The sequence below is a fragment of the Triticum aestivum genome, chromosome 3B (assembly GCF_018294505.1).
Source record: "Triticum aestivum cultivar Chinese Spring chromosome 3B, IWGSC CS RefSeq v2.1, whole genome shotgun sequence".
In the NCBI taxonomy this organism is placed as follows: Eukaryota; Viridiplantae; Streptophyta; class Magnoliopsida; order Poales; family Poaceae; genus Triticum; species Triticum aestivum.
Genome location: NC_057801.1, coordinates 586,284,778 through 586,305,696, shown reverse-complemented (window position 1 = coordinate 586,305,696; position 20,919 = coordinate 586,284,778). Strand labels below are relative to the sequence as shown.

Genomic DNA, 20,919 nt, shown 5'->3' with positions numbered 1-20,919 from the left:
GACTTGTGCGCCTGCCCATTGAACCATCCAGTGCAGACGACGGTTGATAATATATGATAATTTGCCTCCAATTTGTTGGAAGAGAAACTGGGCTTCCCAAGTAGTGACTTGCTCATACTCAATGAACAGCTCACGCAGACAGGCGCGGCCCGGTGTGTTGATGTAGACCAAGCCGCGAGAGACGGACGGTAAAGATGACCGCAGCATCAGAGTTGATATATATAGATGAGTCGGTCACGGTGATGTAAGCCAGTACGGATGGACGAGTCAAAACAGGCGCGGCCCCGGCAAGCTGATATAAACCGGGTCGTAAGGGCGGCGTGTTGCACACGTCCATTCATCGTGTAATGTGATACGGACGAACACCGGGCATGACGTTGCCAGCGTGTGCTCCATACCCATGGTATAAACCATGTTTTATAATGAATAATGTCCTGCATATCAAAATATACGGTCCAAAGTAATTGTTCTTTTGACAAAAAAAATATGTGTCAAAAATAGACTTAGATAGATGCTACCTGATATGTTAGGCCGGAAATTATCCGCCATGGAGTCGATGGTCACCACGGTGAAGCTAAAATCAGTCACGGGTGAACCGGTCGCAGTGTGGTAAGCCGGTGCGGATGGGTGAATCGGCCATGATATTTGTAAGCCGGTGCGGACGATGAGTCGGCCGCATGCGTGGACGGATGTAAACCGAACAGCGGGGGCAGCCATTTGCACATGTATCCATCGAGCAGCATGGCCCGGAGGAACTCTAGTACAAAATTATGTTGGCATGCGCTCCATATCCGCGGTATAACAATACCCTTGTCATAAATAACTATCCTGCATAAAAAACATTGCAGACCACGGCAAAGATAAATTGTTCTTTGATAAAAGACAATGTGTCGATAAAATATACTTAGATGAATATCACCTGATCTATCCGCACGACCGATGATCCATAAGTAGCGTCAGGAGATAACCTTTGAGAATTTTGATCATTGTAATTTGATAACTGAGTCTCTGAAGGTGCAGTTGAAAGTCTTGAAACCTCTTCTCTGTTCTCACACTTGGAGTCAAAGGAGAGTTTGAGAAGGTTGACCATACACAAGCTGCACCCCTTTTCTGATCATACCACCTACGTAACTTGATGGATTTCTGTACTGCTTGCAAAAACTGAAAGGCCTTGCACGCAGCCATGTCATACAGTGCTTCAAACACTTGCAGCAATTATAGAGGCTCGTCAACGGTTGTAGCGTCAAAAAAATCAGTAGGCCGGCTCAACGTGCCCCCGCGGATACAGCAAGGGCGGTTCGTGGTCAAAATTGTGGCCACAACGGCGGTTGACACCGTTGGCAGAGGAGAACCGGCGGGGCTGTATTGAATCACTGGACTTCTGCTCTGACCAGCCCGTCTTCGCCTCCGAGGCGGCGCGGTCCGCTGAGCCTGCTACGCCGGCTACTAGGCAGCACGGCCAGCTCAAGGCGGGCACCTCAGCAGGAGAGGAGAGGCTGGCGACGGCGGCTCGAAGCCGGCGAGGCGGGTCACGACAGTGCCCGAGCTGGGTGGATCGGGGCGGTAACGGTCGACTGGCGACAACTCTCAGCGGCAGCGGCGGCTCACAGTGGCAGCGGCGGCTCTCGATGGCAGCGGGGCCAGTGAGGTGTGGGGCAGCTCTCCAGCGGAGTAACACGGAGGCGGAGCGTCGAGGCGGCAGCGGCTGCAGAGGCGCCGATGGCGGCCGGCGGCGGGGCCATGAAGACAACGGGTCGACGGTGGCTGACTTGCGGGCGATGCCGCAGGTGTAGGGGCGGAGGTCGTGGCCGGTTCTCTGCAGATGGAAGTGGAGAGTGACGGTTCGCCGGTCGCCGGCTTGGGGTCGGAACGGTGGCGGAAACGGGCGCCTCGAAGCGAGGGCGCAGGCGCGGTTGCAGCTTGACATAGCAGCCCCAGGCGGCCACTTGCCACGAAGGCAAGGCCAAAACGGGGCTAGCAGCCCATGTGAATGGGCGTTGTGGGCCGCCCCTGATGGAATCTTTCTCCTCCACTTTTTCCTTACGTGACTAGCATTTGGACTTGGTCAATGTATTGACAACAAAAAATTGTATGGGTCGTTTGGAGCAGTAGAACTCGGTGACTTGCACGCATTTAGAACTCCTGTCGATCTCGGCCTCTGGCAGGCAGTACTTTCCAACCTTGATCTGAGTTTAGATCGTTGTATACCGAAGGAGATAACAACAGCAGCTACGCCTAATCATATTTCAACAGAAGCTGACGGTCTCAGCGACTTGGTGATTTGACGGCTTGATGGATTGCTGCCGGCTCACGCTCAAAACTTTTACTGATCAGATTTCCTCGAATTGTACGGAGACTTGTTGGCGGCGACGGCGTATAGGCGCAACCCTATCTTTCTTCTTCGACTTCAATCTCACTGATTGTAAAATCTTCATATAAAAAATTGCAAACTCCTCGATCCCTGGAGAGATCCCTCCAAGAACTCATCACCACCTGTGCGCAGGCCCCACGATGAGCGCCAACTGTTGTGGAATTATCACGGCAGATGTCCTAATGTAAGGACTTAGTCGCGAGGCCAACGCATCTATGTGGTAGCTTGAGAGGGGTTGAACGGAATCGAGAGACGCAACACAAGACAAGGGTTTAGATAGCTTCGGGCCTCGGGAAACATCATCCGGTAATAACCCTACATGATGTTTGTGGCTATGTCTCATTATGATCATGAGGGAGTCACCGTAAGCCGGCTCTCCTCTTTGTGTCTAGCTCTAGAGATTATTGCTTGTTGCCCTGTCCCTCTTTGGGGAGCCCTGCCCCTCCTTATATAAGTCAGAGGGGTGGGTTATATGTGGAGACCTAGTAGGACTAGGACTAGTCTATCTTTTCTTACAAGTTGAATACAAGTCCGGGTCTTGCTTCCTTCCTCTTAAGCCGGCCTTCCATAACGTAAGCCGGCCTTCTGGGCCTTGAGCCTCTTGGGCCCCCGGGTCTTGTCGCTCCTCTGATCCGCTTGCCAGGTCACCCATAAGTCGCCAGGCTCGGGCAGGTCACTTAGTGAGTCGTCCAGTCAGGGCGTGTCATTAGTGAGTCGTCCAGTCAGGGCGGGTCATTAGTGAGTCGCCAAGTCCGGCCGGGTTATACATCCGGCTGGGTCATACCGCGGGGTATATCCCCGACAATAATTTTCCACTTCACTCTGAAATTCTTTGAACTTTTCAAATGTTTCAGACTTATGTTTCATCAAGTAGATATACCCATATCTGCTCAAAGAATCTGTGAAGGTAAGAAAATAACGATACCCGCCATGAGCCTCAACACTCATTGGACCGCATACATCTGTATGTATTATTTCCAATAAGTTAGTAGCTCATTCCATTGTTTCGGGGAACGGAGTTTTAGTCATCTTGCCCATAAGGCATGGTTCGCAAGCACCAAGTGATTCCAAAAGTCCATCAGCATGGAGTTTCGTCATGCGTTTTACACCGATATGACTCAAACGGCAGTGCCACAAATAAGTTGCACTATCATTATCAACTTTGCATCTTTTGGCTTCAATATTATGAATATGTGTATCATCACTATCGAGATTCAGCAAAAATAGACCACTCATCAAGGGTGCATGACCATAAAAGATATTACTCATATAAATAGAACAACCATTATTCTCTGATTTAAATGAATAACCGTCTCACATCAAACAAGATCCAGATATAATGTTCATGCTCAACGTTGGCACCAAATAACAATTATTCAGGTCTAAAACTAATCCCGGAGGTAGATGTAGAGGTAGCGTGCCGATGGCGATCACATCGACCTTGGAACCATTTCCCACGCGCATCGTCACCTCGTCCTTAGGCAATCTTTGTTTAATCCGTAGCCCCTGTTTCGAGTTGCAAATATGAGCAACATAACCAGTATCAAATACCCAGGCGCTACTACGAGCATTACTAAGGTACACATCAATAACATGTATATCAAATATACCTTTCACTTTGCCATCCTTCTTATCCGCCAAATACTTGGGGCAGTTCCGCTTCCAGTGACCAGTCCATTTGCAGTAGAAGCACTCAATTTCAGGCTTAGGTCCAGACTTGGGTTTCTTCTCTTGAGTAGAAACTTTCTTGCCGTTCTTCTTGAAGTTCCCTTTCTTCCCTTTGCCCTTTTTCTTGAAACTAGTGGTCTTGTTGACCATCAACACTTGATGCTCCTTCTTGATTTCTATCTTCGCAGCCTTTAGCATCGCGAAGAGCTCGGGGATAGTCTTGTTCATCCCTTGCATATTATAGTTCATCACGAAGCCTTTATAGCTTGGTGACAGTGATTGAAGAGCTCTGTCAATGACACTATCATCAGTAAGATCAATTCCCAGCTGAGTCAAGTGGTTATGGTACCCAGACATTCCGAGTATGTGTTTACTGACAGAACTATTCTCCTCCATTTTGCGGCTATAGAACTTGTTGGAGACTTCATATCTCTCAACTCGGGCATTTGCTTGGAATACTCTTGGAACATCTCATATGCTCCATGACGTTCAAAACGTCCTTGAAGTCCAGATTCTAAGCCGTAGAGCATGGCACACTGAACTATCGAGTAGTCATCAACATGCGTTTGCCAGGCATTCACAATGTTTGCAGTTGGTGGCGCGGGGGGTACACCTACGGTGCTTCCAGGACGTAATTCTTTTGTGCAGCAATGAGGATAATCCTTAAGTTACGGACCCAGTCCGTGTAGTTGCTGCCATCATCTTTCAACTTAGCTTTCTCTAGGAACGCATTAAAATTCAAAGGAACGGTAGCACGGGCCATTGATCTACCATAACATAGACATGCAAAATAACTATCATGACTAAGTTCATGATAAATTAAAGTTCAATTAATCGTATTACTTAAGAACTCCCACTTAGATAGACATCCCTCTAGTCATCTAAATGATCACGTGATCCAAATCAACTAAACCATGTCCGATCATCACGTGAGATGGAGTAGTTTTCAATGGTGAACATCACTATGTTGATCATATCTACTATATGATTCACGTTCGACCTTTCGGTCTCAGTGTTCCGAGGCCATATATGCATATGCTAGGCTCGTCAAGTTTAACCCGAGTATTATGCGTGTGCCAAAACTGGCTTGCACCTGTTGTATGTGAACGTAGAGCTTATCACACTCGATCATCACGTGGTGTCTCGGCACGACGAACTGTAGCAACGGTGTCTTCTTCTATCTCTTTAATCTTCAATACAATGTTCTCCTCGGAGATCTATTTGATGTAATCTTATTTTGTGGTGTGTTTGTTGGGATCCGATGAATTGTGGGTTTATGATCAGATTATTCATTGAAATATTTTGAGGTAAACTACTCACACATCATTGGAGATGCATCAAGATTGATGTAGAAGCCCTCCATGACCGATTTCCCTTCTGACAGAGTACCGGAGAAGGCCTCCAGGTGGGATCACAGAAGAACAGAGGCTTGCAGCGGCGGAATAATTGTTCCGGGTCTCGCTCTGGTGTTTTGGGGATTTATGCGAATTTATTGAAGTGAAATTAGGTCAAACGGAGTTACGTGGGGTCCACAAGCTCAGGTGGCGCCCCGAGGGACGCGTTGTGTGAGTTTGTGGCCCTCTTGTACATATTCTGGCCACCTCTCGAAGCTTCTAGGATCCCTCCTGGTCTCGAAAAATCACCGTAAAATTTTATCGTGTTTGGATTTCGTTTGGTATTGATTTATGCGAAACAAAATAATAGGCAAAAATAGGAAATGACACTGAGCACTAGGTAAATAGGTTAGTTACAAAATGATATACAATAGCATATAAAGTATCTAAGATTGATAATATAATAGCATGAAACAATCAAAAATTATAAATACGCTAAAGACGTATCAGGTTCCATGGCAACAGTGGTTGCTATGCTCCTTGGTTGTCCGGATGGTGAGGGGTGTAGCGGTGGGTGGTTCGGGCATTCGACCTGTCTTTGGCAGCGGCGGTGCCCGATCCGGATCAGGAGGCCGGTTCTCGCCACGACTAGTCTGGGTGCCTCCTGGTGTAAGAGGGCTATCTCACCGCATTGTATTGTCCACCGTGTAACTTGGGCGTTGTTGCTTTATATATAAAGCGGGGCGAAAGCGGCAATGTTGTCGGTCATTTACATGTTACCAGCGATGCAAATTAAGGATAGTGTGGGTCTAATTGATACTCCCTCCATTCCTTGATATAAGGTGTATAGTTTTTTGAGAAAAAACCCAAAATATAAGGTGTATTGCGTTGCACCACTCGTTTAGATAATTTTTTTAGGAATTTGATTACATTTCCTTATATCAAGCAAGCTCCTCTATTTTCTCGTGTCAATTAGTCAGGTGAAATCTCGCCCAAAACTTGTGAAATTTTCCCTCCACGTGCGTTCTTTAATTTTCGTGCCAAAAACTATACACCCTAAATTTAGGAACGGATGGAGTACTATAATTGCTAAACTTGTGCATACCTTTTGAAGGTGTGGCGGATGAGGGGGAGGGAGAGAGAGGTGTGATATTTTTGCCTTAAATCCACATCAGTACGCGGTCATTTAGCTACTTTTGCTAACTCACAACCAACATTGGGTCATAATCCAATTTCCCCACATATCAAATATGAATTGCAAACAGATTACAGAAGAACAAGAATCCAACACGCAATACATGGATACGATCAATGTTTCTGAAATGCAGAAACTCAAAGAGCAATTCGGCTCAATTCAAAGTTGTCTGGCCCGGGACACTCCTCGGTCAGGCCCGTGGCGACGATGGAGAGGGACTGGAGAAAGCAGGCGGCGCCGGGAAGCTAAAGTCGAGGTCCGGCAGCATGCTCTTGCCCCGGCCCCGGCTGCTGTCGAAGACGAACGCCGCCGTGACGGGCGACTCCATGTCGACGCTGCTGCTCCGGAGCAGCTCCAGCGGCAGGTCGAAGTACGCCGACACCTCCTGATCGTCCTCCTCCGCGTCCACGCGGCCGCCGAACACCATGCCGGAGGACGACGAGCTGTGGCCGAACCTCTCCATGGAGGCCGCCTTGGACACCACGCCGCTCCGGGTAGGCTGGTCAGGCCGGGCCGTGCTCGCCGGGGCGTCTGGCTCGCTCAGGCTCATGGACTGCTGCTGCTGCATGGTCGGCCGCCGCCTGGACAGGCCGGGCAGGTGCATGCAGAAAGCGCCGCACCAGAAGCCCTCGCTGCCGAACCTGTCCTGCCGCGCCGACTTCCCGTAGATGATGGACGCGTTGCTTGACATGTCGGTGACCGACGAGCCCGCGCGCGATCGCCGGCCGAACGGCGTGGCCCTGGCCGCGCCGAGATCGTCCGCAGGAGTCTTCTCCTCGTCCTCCTCATCATCGTCTGCCACACGAGCTCCTCTCTTGAAGGACGCGTGGGAGGCCTGGAATGGAGCGTCTTTTTGGAAAGAACCCATGGCACCTGAGGTGAACTTGCAGGAGCTGCACTGCACGCTTCTTCATGAGCGCAAAACTAAGCAAATTGACTTCGAGGAATGGTGGAGAGCACGTCGACATCTTGCGTTGTTGTCTTCATGTCACGTTGTGCTGTTGGGCCTGTTGACCTGCCAGTGCCACCTCTTCAAATCTGCAAGGTCGAATCTGCTGTTCTTTCTGTGCAAAACTGTGGTCAGCTGTTGTCTTAGTTATGCGCATGAGCTAGTATTTCAAATCGTCCTACGTGCTTGCTACTAAGCGGCATTATTGAAAATCTTAAGAATGTCCGTAGAAAGGATACTGTTAACTAGCAAAGTGGATAGAAATCATCCATGATTTATTTACTCCCATTTTGTTTTTGCGGGAAGAAAATTTCCAGGATTCAAATACGCTCTTCAAGAGAAGCTTTGCCGGCGCAGCCTTTTCACAATAGAAAATCACGACATATACATTTATTTAAAGGAAAACATAACTACATGTACAGCATACCGTAGCAGTTTAACTTATTTACATTACGGTCTCATGGACGGCAGAAAACAATAGTAGACTAGAAGTAAGCATAGCAAGGTAAGCGAGAGAGCCGCCGTACAAAATACAGAAATGTTGAGCAATTGGTGGCTTGCAGCCCTTGCGACTTCACAGGGAGATATGGCACAGAGACTGGAACGTAAAGAAAACCGCAGAATAATCAACTTTCAGTTTCCTAGAAAAAGTCAATACTTCAAGACCTTTTCCTTTTTCGTGTAGTGTACAACCTCAGGGCTTTACAATGTTGTCATACCATTGTAGAAACTATTTTACTACGAAACTAAAAAAGGGGTGCTCATTCAACGGCATTGTAACTCGGCTTTACAAGAAAAAGGCGGCATCTTCTCCAGAAACAAAGGTGAGCAGATGCTACTGTAGAGAGTTGTAGAAAAGGATCAGCACAACCGATATTCCAATAATGACAGGAAAGGCTGTCAACAGATACAGAGCACCGTATCCCTGCAGAGCAGAATAAAATTATACATGGCTGAAAGTGGTGACAAAACAAAATCAAGCCATACGCAATTAAATGAAATGCTTTCGACTGTTTTACAGCCACAACAAATTTATGGAATATACTGAAGACAAACACCTTACCACTGCTGATGGAACTTCATCTTCATCATCCTCATCCTCTCCTTCATCTATATCAGCGGCAGAATCCCAGTCAATGTTGAGTCTTTTAGCAGCTGCCACAGGATCAATGCCCGTATCTGTGGCCTTTGCATAGACAGATCTGCCAAAGAAACCCTTGCCCTTTTGACTTTCTATCTGCACACAGAATTAGAAAATGAAAGCCGGGTTAAAACGCGGTTCTGTTAAGATTTTGTACAGAAATACATACAAAATGGGACGTGCATAACAATGGAACTGGCCCCGTAGTACCCAGATAACAGTGAAAGCTGACCATACTACATAGACTGGAGGAAAATAGAAATTGTATTATCAGTGTTACCTTTACATCAACGTCAGGCCATTCTGCCATCTCCTTGGCAAGCAACCTAAGAGTATCACGATTCTCTGGAATTCGTCCTTCATTAACCTATAAGTAGGCAAGGCATATCAGTGTCTGATCTGTTTGCAGGGTAATATACATGTTATCCATCATCAACTAGATGGCATCAAAATGCAGTTCGTGTTTCTTATCATGTGCTATGAAGGTAGCTGGTTATCACCTATCACTTCTCAGTTGTGGATGTTAGTACGTTACATCAAGGCAGTGGCAATTTGGTTGCCGCCGTCGGGTCGACAAGAAAATCAGGGTGGTTGTATTGCAGCAGCAGATGGCCATGTGTTTGGCAAGGTTTTGCGGCAGCAAGTAAACAGAAAGGAAGCGAGTCCTTTATGTAAGTATAGGATTTGGACAATGACAATTGTATAAGAAAAGGTCTAATAAATCTAATCATATTAAGAGAGATCAAGGTCCTAGGCATCCACTATATCAGGATGTCATGTATATATGTCTGGGAGACTCTCAAGTTATTCTCTCATCTCAACCCATGTCTAACCCAATCCCCATTAGTCATGCCGTCTGGCTATCTCCAGCATGGCAGTTACCCATTGTGAATCAACGTTCGCAGCATTTGATATCAGAGTCGTCCACCATGGGTTTTGCTTTTGCTGCCAAGAAAATGTCACAAAGGATACACTGTGTCATGATTCATCATATTATCTACCTATCACAGTGAGTGTGCTTCATCGAGTCTCTGGTCCTTATGGAAGAGTAAAAAAACATTGATCAAGGAAATTCACCAGTCGTGGCCTTTGTCAAATATGGTTTGTACCACGATGCAACACGAGCTTAGTCTACAAGATTACAACATCTATGATGGCTACTGTCAACTTGGTATCAAGTTACTCTCTGTTGTTGAGCACATTAGGTGTAACAAAGTTGGCAGGGGCGACACCACAAGCAGTGGCAGCGACAGCTCAACAAGAAGCAGCTGTTGAGCAGACGCCTCCCCTGCCATCGAGACTGGAGAAGTTGCAAGTGTCATCGCTTAAAGAGCAAGCGGTGGCGGTGAGCACAGAGGTAGAGCAGACTATTTGGCCCATGATGCTCATGATGTTCAGTCCGCCCAGCAGCAGGAGAACATCAAGCAGATGTGCATGCGTTGCAACTTGCAAGCATGTCGTTGTCCCAAAGTCATGGTCCACATGCATGTCTTGGAGAAGGGCAACATGTTCAAATGAGTTAGGAGATGAAGTTTCATGTGACAGAACTAGGATCCATCAAGTCCATGTCCAGAATAAAGATAAAACTCCCTGCACAGGTTTCAGTGCATGCATGAAATTGGCGGCAGCGGTGCTCACGCAGCTGAGAACAATCAGACAAACAATTGGCATAGAGCAGGGCATTTTTTCAGCGTGAATCTGAAGTGTTGATACCGATGCATAAGATTGTGAGCATAGACCAGCCAATGGCAGATCAGCAGATGTACTTCAGCATGGATTTGCATGGGAGTAAGGAGATGGATTAGGTCATGAAGTTCGGCTCACAGTGCCCAAGTGAAAGTAGGGAACTTGAGTTGGTTCTCAAGTATGATTGGAAAAGCAAAACGCCATCAACAAAATGTTAACCGGATTGTGCTATTTCCCTATTATTGTATGGCTTGTTTACTTGCAACCGTCTGCATCGGGGAGACTGAATTGGAAAGGTTAATTTGCATACAAGGAGTCCAAACAGAGAAGGAAGGAGAATTCAGTTTCTATATGAACACAAGGCTATATACAGGAACTGCAAGAAAATGATGTGTTAAACTGCAACACAAGACCAGTCCTGTACGGATTTCTTGCTCATTTATTTGCCTTTCATACCTCAGTCTTTTAAGTGCCATGAGTTTACTTCGATGTGTGCAGCAGGATGAAAGCGATAAAAGCAGCAGCTATGGTACAGTAGAAGGCACTACCAGCAAGGCAATTCACACAAAACCCTAATTTGCAGATATGCTTTTACTTGATGCCCAACGTTTCAATAGTGGGCATATATCCCAGGTTCATACAAGCAATCCCAAAAGTACAGAACAATGGCAAGAATGTGCCACTAGCCGCAACCTTGAGGACAAGCCGCTTATCCGGGAGGGGTGTAGTGTTGTTGACATTAGTATGTTGCACCAAGGCAGTGGCAATTTGGTCGTGGCTGGTCAGCAAGAAGACTAGGGTGGTCGTATGAGATGGTCATGTGTTTGTCAAGGACAAGCGGCAGAAAGTAAACAGAAAAGAGGAAAGTCATTTAGCAAAGTATAGGATTACAAAAGAGTTCAATTGCATAAGAAAAGGTCAAATAGGAATAATCATATTAAAAGAGGTCAAGGTCCAAGACATTCACTATAAAAGGATTTCATGTATCTATGTATGGAGACAAAGAACAGTCAAATTATTCTCTCATCTCAACCTATGTCTAGCCAATCCCCCTAGCTTGCCGCCGGGTATCTTCAGAACAGTAGTTATCCTGTTGTGAATCAAGGTTTGCAACATTAACAGTGCTAATGATGCATGCCGAAGCTATTAGACAAGAACTTTAACTAATGAGGCCTTTTACTGAGACCCGTCACGAAGAACTACTATAACAAGCTGTTCAACATCCAGAAAGATGTTATGTTGCCATGTCTGAATTTCAAGAGTGAGAACAGAAACCATATGCCAGTATTTATCAAGCAGCTTACTTGTGGATTCATGTCCAATATAAATTTGACATGAATTATCAACTTTTGAAAGCTAGTAATTCATGAATAAGCATTAAGGGGATAACCTCAGGGTATCAAATTGTAAATATGGTGACAGAGACAGGGTATTTGGTTGCAAATAACTAATCATAATGTCATAGCAGGTAGAAAGTGGAATAAACATAAGATATTTACCAGGGGACACAATTTCTTATGTTACAACTGGAAAGGGCATGCCTAGGCCTACAGTTGTGCACTATCATTTGAATATCAAATAATAGCAATGTGCAGGTAGCATAGCCTTTTTGGTTTGCATTTTAAATGTAGCATAGCTAGACAACAAAATATCCGGATATTCGCCGGATCATTACAGATGGATGAAATGTTAGTCACCGAGCAACAATTCACAAAAGGAAAAGCAAAAAAGGAATATTAACTTGTACACATCTGCGAGATGCACGTCGCAGGGAAGAGTAATTTACCTCAACCAAAGCATCAGCTAAATCATCCCTGGTAAGTTCGTCAGGATCCTCTATGCCTAGCAGTCTCTTCCTTTCTACATCTCTCGGGTCCTCAATCATGATAGTTAACTTAACCTGCGATGCAACCCGAAAGAAAACAAAAATTTCTAAGTTCTCGTAGGCAAATACAAACATGCAAACTCCAAGGTCCAGCAACGAGAGCTGCGATCACAAAAACAGCATGCAAACTCCTAGCCTGTGGACGCCCCTCAAAATGTGGAAATTCTACTGACACGGAAACAATTGACGCAGTTGGTACCACTATCCACAGAAAAATAAGTAACAGAGAAAATTCTATACCTCACCGAAGGTCATATCTCTGTTCTTCTGAAGAAGTTCCAGCACCTGATATCACATCCAACCAATATACCAAGTAAATAATAACTCATCCAGATAATGCAACCCAGGAGAAAAAGAAGAGGCTGGAGACCACGGACCCTTTTGATCTCGCGTATGTTCTCCAGGTCCTCGGGGCTGGCGTCCGCCGGCGGCTCGGCGGAAACCGCGACCGCGCCTGCCTCTGCATCGAAGTTAATCGGCAGCTCAGAGTCACCCTCTCCGAACTCTCCTTCGGAGGTGATGGGGGCGTCGGAGACTCCAGGCTCCTCCTGCCCGAGCGACGCGGCTATGCCGCGGCGACGGTGCCGACGGGACGGCCAGGCGTTGGCAGCGCAGGGGAGGAGGAGGCTGTGGTGGTGGTGGGGGAGGGAGAGGAGAGAGCTCGGTGACGCCGGGATGGCGAGGAGATGGGGAGAGGCGAGGCGGTGGCGAGCTGGTGTGAGCAGGGGCGGAGCGGAGGGTGGCGATAGCAGCGCCATTTGGCTCCGGCCAGCGGCGGTGGCGGCTTATCTCTTTCGGGTCGGGGCATCTCGGCTCGCGGCCGCACGGTTTGGGACATGACGCGGTGTTGATTTTCTGGCGGGCCCCGAGCAGCAGGACTGTAGCGAGCGGGCCGGCTTAATGTAGTTCTGAATAAGAAGAACTGGGCTGTCTAGGCCTAAAATGGTATTCGGGTCTCGGTCCGAACAACTTGGCGATAAGATCACTAGTTATTTCTTCTCAAAAATAAATATAATCACTACTCCCTCCCTCTGTCCCAAAATATAAGAACGTTTTTAACACTACACTAATATCAAAAACGTTCTTATATTATGGGACGGAGGGTTATTAAATGTACCTATAGTCATCAAAGGGCCCCCTCTCAAAAATAAGTTTTTCTTTGCGGGGGACAAAAATAAGTTATTAAAGGAGTATTACTAAAAAACGTTAAAGGCTTACGTTGGCACAATGCATGTGTGTCACTTATTGCCATCACGAAGTCTTGATGGGGTTTTCACTAGTTTGAGACGTATGGAGAGGGTTGTATATTTTTGTGAGATCCATTTCTTTAAACGACAATACCTTGTGAACCGTGGGTCCAAATTACAAAACCATTTCACCGTTGCATTCCCCGTGACGAGAGCTTCGAAATTAGACCCCATATTAAACATGTCCCGACGGCATGCTTGTCATGGAAGACATGTATTGATCCCATGTATGGCTTCTAGTACGATGAATTGCCATCAGACGTTTTAGCCTAACTTGACAGTGAAGAAAATGTTACCACTACGAGCCATCCGAACGTGACGAGGGAGTACGACGGGGGACAAATGGTGATGGTGAGGGGCGCTGAGGGCGACGGCGACGGCGCGGCGGCCCTGTCGCCTCCACCGGAACCTCCTCTTGTGGTGCATCTGAGGTCGCCGCCGGCGGCACTAAAGGGATCGCCACCGCGATCGGAGACAAGTGGTTCGGCCGCTTCGGCGGATCTGGATCAGATCGGGGGATACCTAAACCCGACGTGATGGAGAATTCGGTTTGGTGACGTTCGGGCATCCGGACAATGGAGAGAGGGATTTCTCTATGCGCATTATCCGTCGAGATGGACGACGGTGAGAGATCACGATGGGGGATTCTTGGCGGACGGTACCTTGACGTCGACGAGAAGATCACTGTAGGTACGCGTTTGTTAATCAATGTTTTCGAGGTTTGTGTTGTTAGTTGCATGAAGGGGGAGTCGATCGTGAAAGATCAGATCGAGGTCGTCGATCTTAGGGCGAAGCCTGCACCCTCGAAGTCGCGGTTCGGGGGATGCTTTTGGGTCTTAGCCGATGAGAAAGATGACGAGGAGGAGGACGATTAGCCCGCTGATTACCCGGAGGAGAAGCCTCGGATGCGGCCGGTGTCGTCAGAACCTGCAGCATCGTTGCAGTTGGAGATCGGCGGAAGGCATAAGAAGGACGTGGCATTCGGTCCAAGATCTCCTTCATCGGCGCCAAAGACGAAGCCTTGGATCGGTCCTCTCCCCAAGGTGAGTGTGTCGGCTATTACTTTGTCAGATTTTTTTCCACCAGAGGTGTGGACGAATGTCACTAGGAAGTAGAAGAAGAAAAAGGTTGCTCCCGCGGTCGTCTGGTCGTCCACGGTGAACGGCGAGGTTCGTCAGATCTGTGCAGAGTGACAGGAGCGTTTGAAATCGTTGTTGGGCCGAGATGGGCCGGTGAAGTTTGACTCTGAATCGTACCTCGTTAGGAATAGGTATGAGGCCCAGAGACCTAGCGAGACGATTGATCGGAGGGTAAGGATCGACGTGCATGTTGATACGTCTCCAACGTATCTATAATTTTTGATTGTTCCATGCTATTATATTGCCCCTTTTGGATGTTTATGGGCTTTATTTTACACATTTATATCATTTTTGGGACTAACCTACTAACCGGAGGCCCAGCCCATATTGCTGTTTTTTTTGCCTATTTCAGTATTTCAAAGAAAATGAATATCAAACGGAGTCCAAACGGAATGAAACCTTCGGAACCGTGATTTTTGGAACGAACGTGATCCGGAGAGCTTGGAGTGCAAGTCAAGAAGCTCCCGAGGGCCCCACGAGAGAGGGGGCCGCCCCCCTGTAGGGCGCGCCCCCTGTCTCGTGGGCCCCTCAGGCGGCCACCGACGTACTTCTTCCTCCTATATATACCTACGTACCCCGAAAACATCCAGGGGCACCACGAAACACAATTTCCACTGCCGTAACCTTCTGTATCCGCGAGATCCCATCTTGGAGTCTTCGCCGGCACTTGCCGGAGGGGGAATCAACCATGGAGGTCCTCTACATCAACATCCTTGCCCCTCCGATGAGTTGTGAGTAGTTTACCACAGACCTACGGGTCCATAGTTATTAGCTAGATGGCTTCTTCTCTCTTTTTGGATCTCAATACAATGTTCTCCCCCTCTCTTGTGGAGATCTATTCTATGTAAACTCTTTTTGTGGTGTGTTTGTCGAGATCCGATGAATTGTGGGTTTATGATCAAGTTTATCTATGAATAATATTTGAATCTTCTCTGAATTCTTTTATGTATGATTGAGTTATCTTTGCAAGTCTCTTCGAATTATCAGTTTGGTTTGGCCTACTAGATTGGTTTTTCTTGCCATGGGAGAAGTGCTTAGCTTTGGGTTCAATCTTACGGTGTCCTTACCTAGTGACAAGAAAGGGTTGCAAGGCACGTATTGTATTGTTGCCATCAAGGATAACAAGATGGGGTTTATATCATATTGCATGAGTTTATCCCTCTACATCATGTCATCTTGCTTAATGTGTTACTCTGTTCTTATGAACTTAATACTCTAGATGCAGGCAGGAGTCGGCCGATGTGTGAAGTAATAGTAGTAGATGCAGGCAGGAGCCGGTGTACTTGTTATGGACGTGATGCCTATATACATAATCATGCCTAGATAATCTCATAACTATGCGCTTTTCTATCAATTGCTCGACAGTAATTTGTTCACCCACCGTAATACTTATGCTATCTTGAGAGAAGCCACTAGTGAAACCTATGGCCCCCGGGTCTATCTCTTATCATATTTGCTTTCAATCTACCTTTATTTGCATCTTTACTTTTTGCATCATACTATCTTTATTAGATCTCACTTTCGCAAGTGGCCGTGAAGGGATTGACAACCCCTTTATTGCGTTGGTTGCGAGTTCTCAGTTTGTTTGTGTAGGTGCGTGGGACTTTTGAGGAGCCTCCTACTGAATTGATACCTTGGTTCTCAAAACTGAGGGAAATACTTACGCTACACTTTGCTGCATCACCCTCTCCTCTTCGAGGAAAACCAACGCAAGCTCAAGACGTAGCAAGAAGGATTTCTGGCGCCGTTGCCGGGGAGGTCTTCGCTCAAGTCAAGACATACCAAGTACCCATCACAAACCCATCTCCCTCGCATTTACATTATTTGCCATTTGCCTTTCGTTTTCCTCTCGCCCACTTCACCCTTGCCATTTTATTCGCCCTCTCTTTCCCAATCTCCTCCTCTCTTTTCGCTTGCCGTTTTTCTGTTTGCTTGTGTGTTGGATTACTTGTTGCCATGGCGCAAGATAATACCAAATTGTGTGACTTCTCGAATACCAATAATAATGATTTCCTTAGTACTCCGATTGCTCCTCTTAATGATGTTGAGTCTTGTGAAATCAATACTGCTTTGCTGAATCTTGTTATGAAAGATCAATTCGTCGGCCTCCCTAGTGAAGATGCCGCTACTCATCTAAACAATTTTGTTGATTTGTGTGATATGCAAAAGAAGAAAGATACGGATAACAATATTGTCAAATTGAAGTTATTTCCCTTTTCACTTAGAGATCGTGCTAAAGTTTGGTTTTCGTCTTTGCCTAAAAATAGTATTGATTCTTGGAACAAGTGCAAAGATTCTTTTATCTCTAAGTATTTTCCTCCCACTAAGATCATCACTCTTAGGAACGATATTATGAATTTTAAACAACTTGATCATGAGCATGTTGCCCAATCTTGGGAAAGAATGAAATTGATGCTTCGCAATTGCCCTACTCATGGTTTGAATTTATGGATGATCATACAAAAATTTTATGCCGGTTTGAACTTTGCTTCTGGAAATCTCTTAGATTCGGCCGCGGGAGGCACCTTTATGGAAATCACGTGAGGAGATGCTACAAAATTGCTTGATAATATTATGGCTAATTATTCTCAATGGCACACCGAAAGATCTTCTAGTAAAAAAGTGCATGCTATAGAGGAAATCAATGTTTTGAGTGGAAAGATGGATGAACTTATGAAGATGGTTGCTACTAAAAATACTCCTCTTGATCCCAATGATATGCCTTTGTCTTCCTTGATTGAGAATAATAATGAATCTATGGATGTGAATTTTGTTGGTAGGAATAGTTTTGGAAACAATGCTTATAGAGGACATTTTAATGCTAGACCGTTCCCTAGTAATTCCTCTAATAATTATGGAAATTCCTACAGTAATTCTTATGGTAATTTTAATAAGATGCCCTCTGATTTTGAGAATAGTGTGAAAGAATTTATGATTTCTCAAAAGAATTTTAATGCTTTGCTTGAAGAAAAATTGCTCAAAGTTGATGATTTGGCTAGGAACATTGATAGACTTTCGCTTGATGTTGATTCTCTTAAAATTAGATCTTCTCCTCCTAAGCATGATATGAATGAGTCTCTCAAAGTAATGAGAATTTCCATTGATGAGTGTAAGGAAAGAACCGCCAGATTGCGTGCTAAAAAAGAAAGCTTTATAAAAGCGTGTTCTTCTAGTTTCCATGAAAATAATGATGAGGATCTTAAAGTTATTGATGCGTCTCCAATTAGATCTATGTTTTGTGATATGAATTTTGATGATTATGGGACTGATGATGAATCAACTTTGCCTAGAAGGCGTCCCAAGAATTCGGAATCTTTAGATCTTAATGCTAAATTTGGTAAAAGTGAGATTGGAGAATCCTCAACTTCTAATAATATTGAACCCACTATCTTGGATTTCAAGGATTTTGATTATGATAATTGCTCTTTAAAAGGTTGTATTTCCTTGTTGCAATCCGTTGTTAATTCTCCTCATGCTTATAGTCAAAACAAAGCTTTTACCAAACATATTGTTGACGCCTTGATGCAATCTTATGATGAAAAACTTAATTTGGAGGTTTCTATACCTAGAAAACTTAATGATGAGCGGGAACCTACTATAAAGATTAGAATTAAAGATTATGAGTGTTTTGCTTTGTGTGATTTGGGTGCTAGTGTTTCCACGATTCCGAAAACTTTATGTGATATTCTAGGTTTCCATGATCTTGATGATTGCTCTTTAAATTTGCACCTTGCGGATTCCACCATTAAAAAGCCTATGGGAAGGATCAATGATGTTCTTATTGTTGCAAATAGAAATTTGGTGCCCGTAGATTTTATCGTTCTTGATATAGATTGCAATCTCTCTTGCCCTATTATTCTTGGTAGACCTTTCCTTAGAACAATTGGTGCGATTATTGATATGAAGGAAGGGAACATTAGATTCCAATTTCCCTTAAAGAAAGGCATGGAGCACTTTCCAAGAAACAAAGTCAAATTACCTTATGAATCTATCATGCGTGCTACTTATGAATTTAGTGCCAAAGATGACACTCGTTAGATCTATCTTTGTTTTTATGCCTAGCTAGGGGCGTTAAACGATAGCGCTAGTTGGGAGGCAACCCAATTTTCTTTATGTTTTTGGTTTTTGCTCCTGTTTAGTAATAAATCTTGCATCTACCTTCTGTTTAGATGTGTTTTTATATTTTAATTAGTGTTTGTGCCAAGTAAAACCTATAGGATAACCTACGATGATAGTTGATTTGATTCTGCTGAAATACAGAAACTTTGCGCGTACGAATATAATTTTGTTAAATCACAGGAACGTGCTTTTGCGTTGATTCTTTTTGCTGCTGTTTAATAAATAAATTTTCCAGGACTTCCTATTTTGGTAGGATTTTTAGAGTTCCAGAAGTTTGCGTTAGTTGCAGATTGCTACAGACTGTTCTGTTTTTGACAGATTCTGTTTTTTATGTGTTGTTTGCTTATTTCAATGCATCTATGGCTAGTAAATTAGTTTATGAACCATAAGAAAGTTGGAATACAGTAGGTTTAGGACAACGCTAACGCCCATACGTGTGGTGGGAGCCAAACCCGCCCACACGCCCTATAGCACACAGACTACGCCATGTCACCGCATGCATTCATGTGGAAATCTTTTTGGATTTTCTGTTTTTAAAATGTTTTATCTCTTAAATGAAAAATCCAATTGAAGATCCGTTTTCACCATTAAATCCCTCGCGACGAGATCTTCGAAACTAGATCTCATATCAATATATTTCGACGAAACTTTTTTTTGTTTAAAAGTTGCCGTGTCTATTGCACATGAATTGCCACGATGTTCACACTGAAGTTGCCATGATATGTTTCAGCTATTTTCTTCTACATTTAAAAATAAATTTTGACATATTATAAAACAGGGAATTAAGAAACTAGACTTGCCATGCACCATAAATTAAAATTGCCATGATACATGCACTTAAAATTGCCATGGTTCATACAAAAAAAATATTTTTATGGTCAAAGTACTAGAATTGTCAGCATCAAAAAACTAAAATTGCCATGATCTACAAACTAAAATTGCCACATGGCAACTTTAGTGTAAGCACTATGGCAACTACAGTGTAAACATCATGGCAACTTTTGGGCAAATTTTTTTTTTGTCGAGACATATCAACATGGGGTCTAGTTTTGAAGATCTCGTCGAGACGGATTTAATGGTGAAAACAGATTTTTAATTCGTTTTTTTAATTAGGAGATAAAACATTTGAAGCTGAAAACCAAAAAGATTTCTGATGATGCCATCTGTTCATATGTGGCAAAATGAGTGGTGATGGAGGTGTGTGGGCGATGTGCAAACGCCCACACGTGTGGGCGTTAGTTTTTCCGTAGGTTTAACACCAAATTAAATAAAGAATGAGTTCATTACAGTACCTTATGTGGTGATTTTGTTTTCTTTCACTAACGGAGCTTATAAGATTTCCTGTTGAGTTTTGTGTTGTGAAGTTTTCAAGTTTTGGATAAAGCTTTTATGGACTATGGAATAAGGAGTGGCAAGAGCCTAAGCTTGGGGATGCCCAAGGCACCCCAAGATATTCAAGAATAGCCAAAAGCCTAAGCTTGGGGATGCCCCGGGAAGGCATCCCGTCTCTCGTCTTCGTTCATTGGTAACTTTACTTGGAGCTATATTTTTATTCACTACATGATATGTGTTTTGCTTGGAGCGTCGTGTACTATATTAGTCTTTGTTTCTTAGTTTACCACAATAATCCTTGCTGTGCACACCTTTTGGGAGAAGCCTATTTGATTAGAATTTGCTAGAATACTCTATGTGCTTCACTTATATCTTTTGAGCTTGATAGTTTTTGCTCTACTGCTTCACTTATATTTTTTAGAGTACGGTGGTGTCTTAATTTTGAAGAAATTTCTAGTCTCTCATGCCTCACCTATATCTTTTTGAGAGTCTTTTAGAACAGCATGGTATTTGCTATGGTCACAAAGTTTGTCCTAGAATGATGAGCATCCAAATTGTGTATAATAAAAACTATCATAGAAAAAGAATTGGATGCTATGATCAATTTGATGCTTGATAATTGTTTTGAGATATATAAGTAGTAATGTTAGGGTCATGCTAGTGGGTAATTATGAAATTGAGAAATACTTTTGTTGAAGTTGGCAAATCCCGTAGCATGCACGTATGGTAAAAGTTGTGTGACAAATTTGTTGCATGAGGTGCTCTTTTGATTGTCTTCCTTATGAGTGGCAGTCGGAGACGAGCGATGGTCTTTTCCTACCAATCTATCCCTCTTGGGGCATGCGTAGTAGTA

General features: G+C 44.6%; 2 protein-coding genes across 2 annotated transcripts; both read right to left on the bottom strand.

Moving 5' to 3' along the window:
- Positions 1 to 6,597: 6,597 nt before the first annotated feature.
- LOC123067612 (uncharacterized) lies at positions 6,598 to 7,436 on the bottom strand. Its single transcript, XM_044490338.1, has one exon. The coding sequence runs from the start codon at positions 7,434 to 7,436 to the stop codon at positions 6,759 to 6,761; it is 678 nt and encodes a 225-aa protein (XP_044346273.1). The 3' UTR covers positions 6,598 to 6,758.
- Positions 7,437 to 8,123: 687 nt separating this feature from the next.
- LOC123071073 (protein CHLOROPLAST ENHANCING STRESS TOLERANCE, chloroplastic) lies at positions 8,124 to 13,054 on the bottom strand. Its single transcript, XM_044494548.1, has 6 exons — positions 12,607 to 13,054; positions 12,470 to 12,514; positions 12,131 to 12,244; positions 8,939 to 9,025; positions 8,581 to 8,754; positions 8,124 to 8,442 (listed from the first exon to the last, which is right to left on the bottom strand). Exons 1-6 carry the CDS (start codon positions 12,985 to 12,987, stop codon positions 8,353 to 8,355), a joined length of 891 nt encoding a protein of 296 aa, XP_044350483.1. The 5' UTR covers positions 12,988 to 13,054; the 3' UTR covers positions 8,124 to 8,352.
- Between the last annotated feature and the right edge of the window lie 7,865 nt (positions 13,055 to 20,919).

Coding starts and splice junctions, on each gene's coding strand:
- LOC123067612 (XM_044490338.1), bottom strand. CDS start 7,436: ATGGGTTCTTTCCAAAAAGACGCTCCATTCCAGGCCTCCCACGCGTCC.
- LOC123071073 (XM_044494548.1), bottom strand. CDS start 12,987: ATGGCGCTGCTATCGCCACCCTCCGCTCCGCCCCTGCTCACACCAGCT. Junction 9,026..12,130: donor TAGCTGATGCTTTGGTTGAG/GTAAATTACTCT, acceptor GCCTACTTATAG/GTTAATGAAGGACGAATTCC. Junction 8,443..8,580: donor ATGAAGTTCCATCAGCAGTG/GTAAGGTGTTTG, acceptor TCTGCTCTGCAG/GGATACGGTGCTCTGTATCT.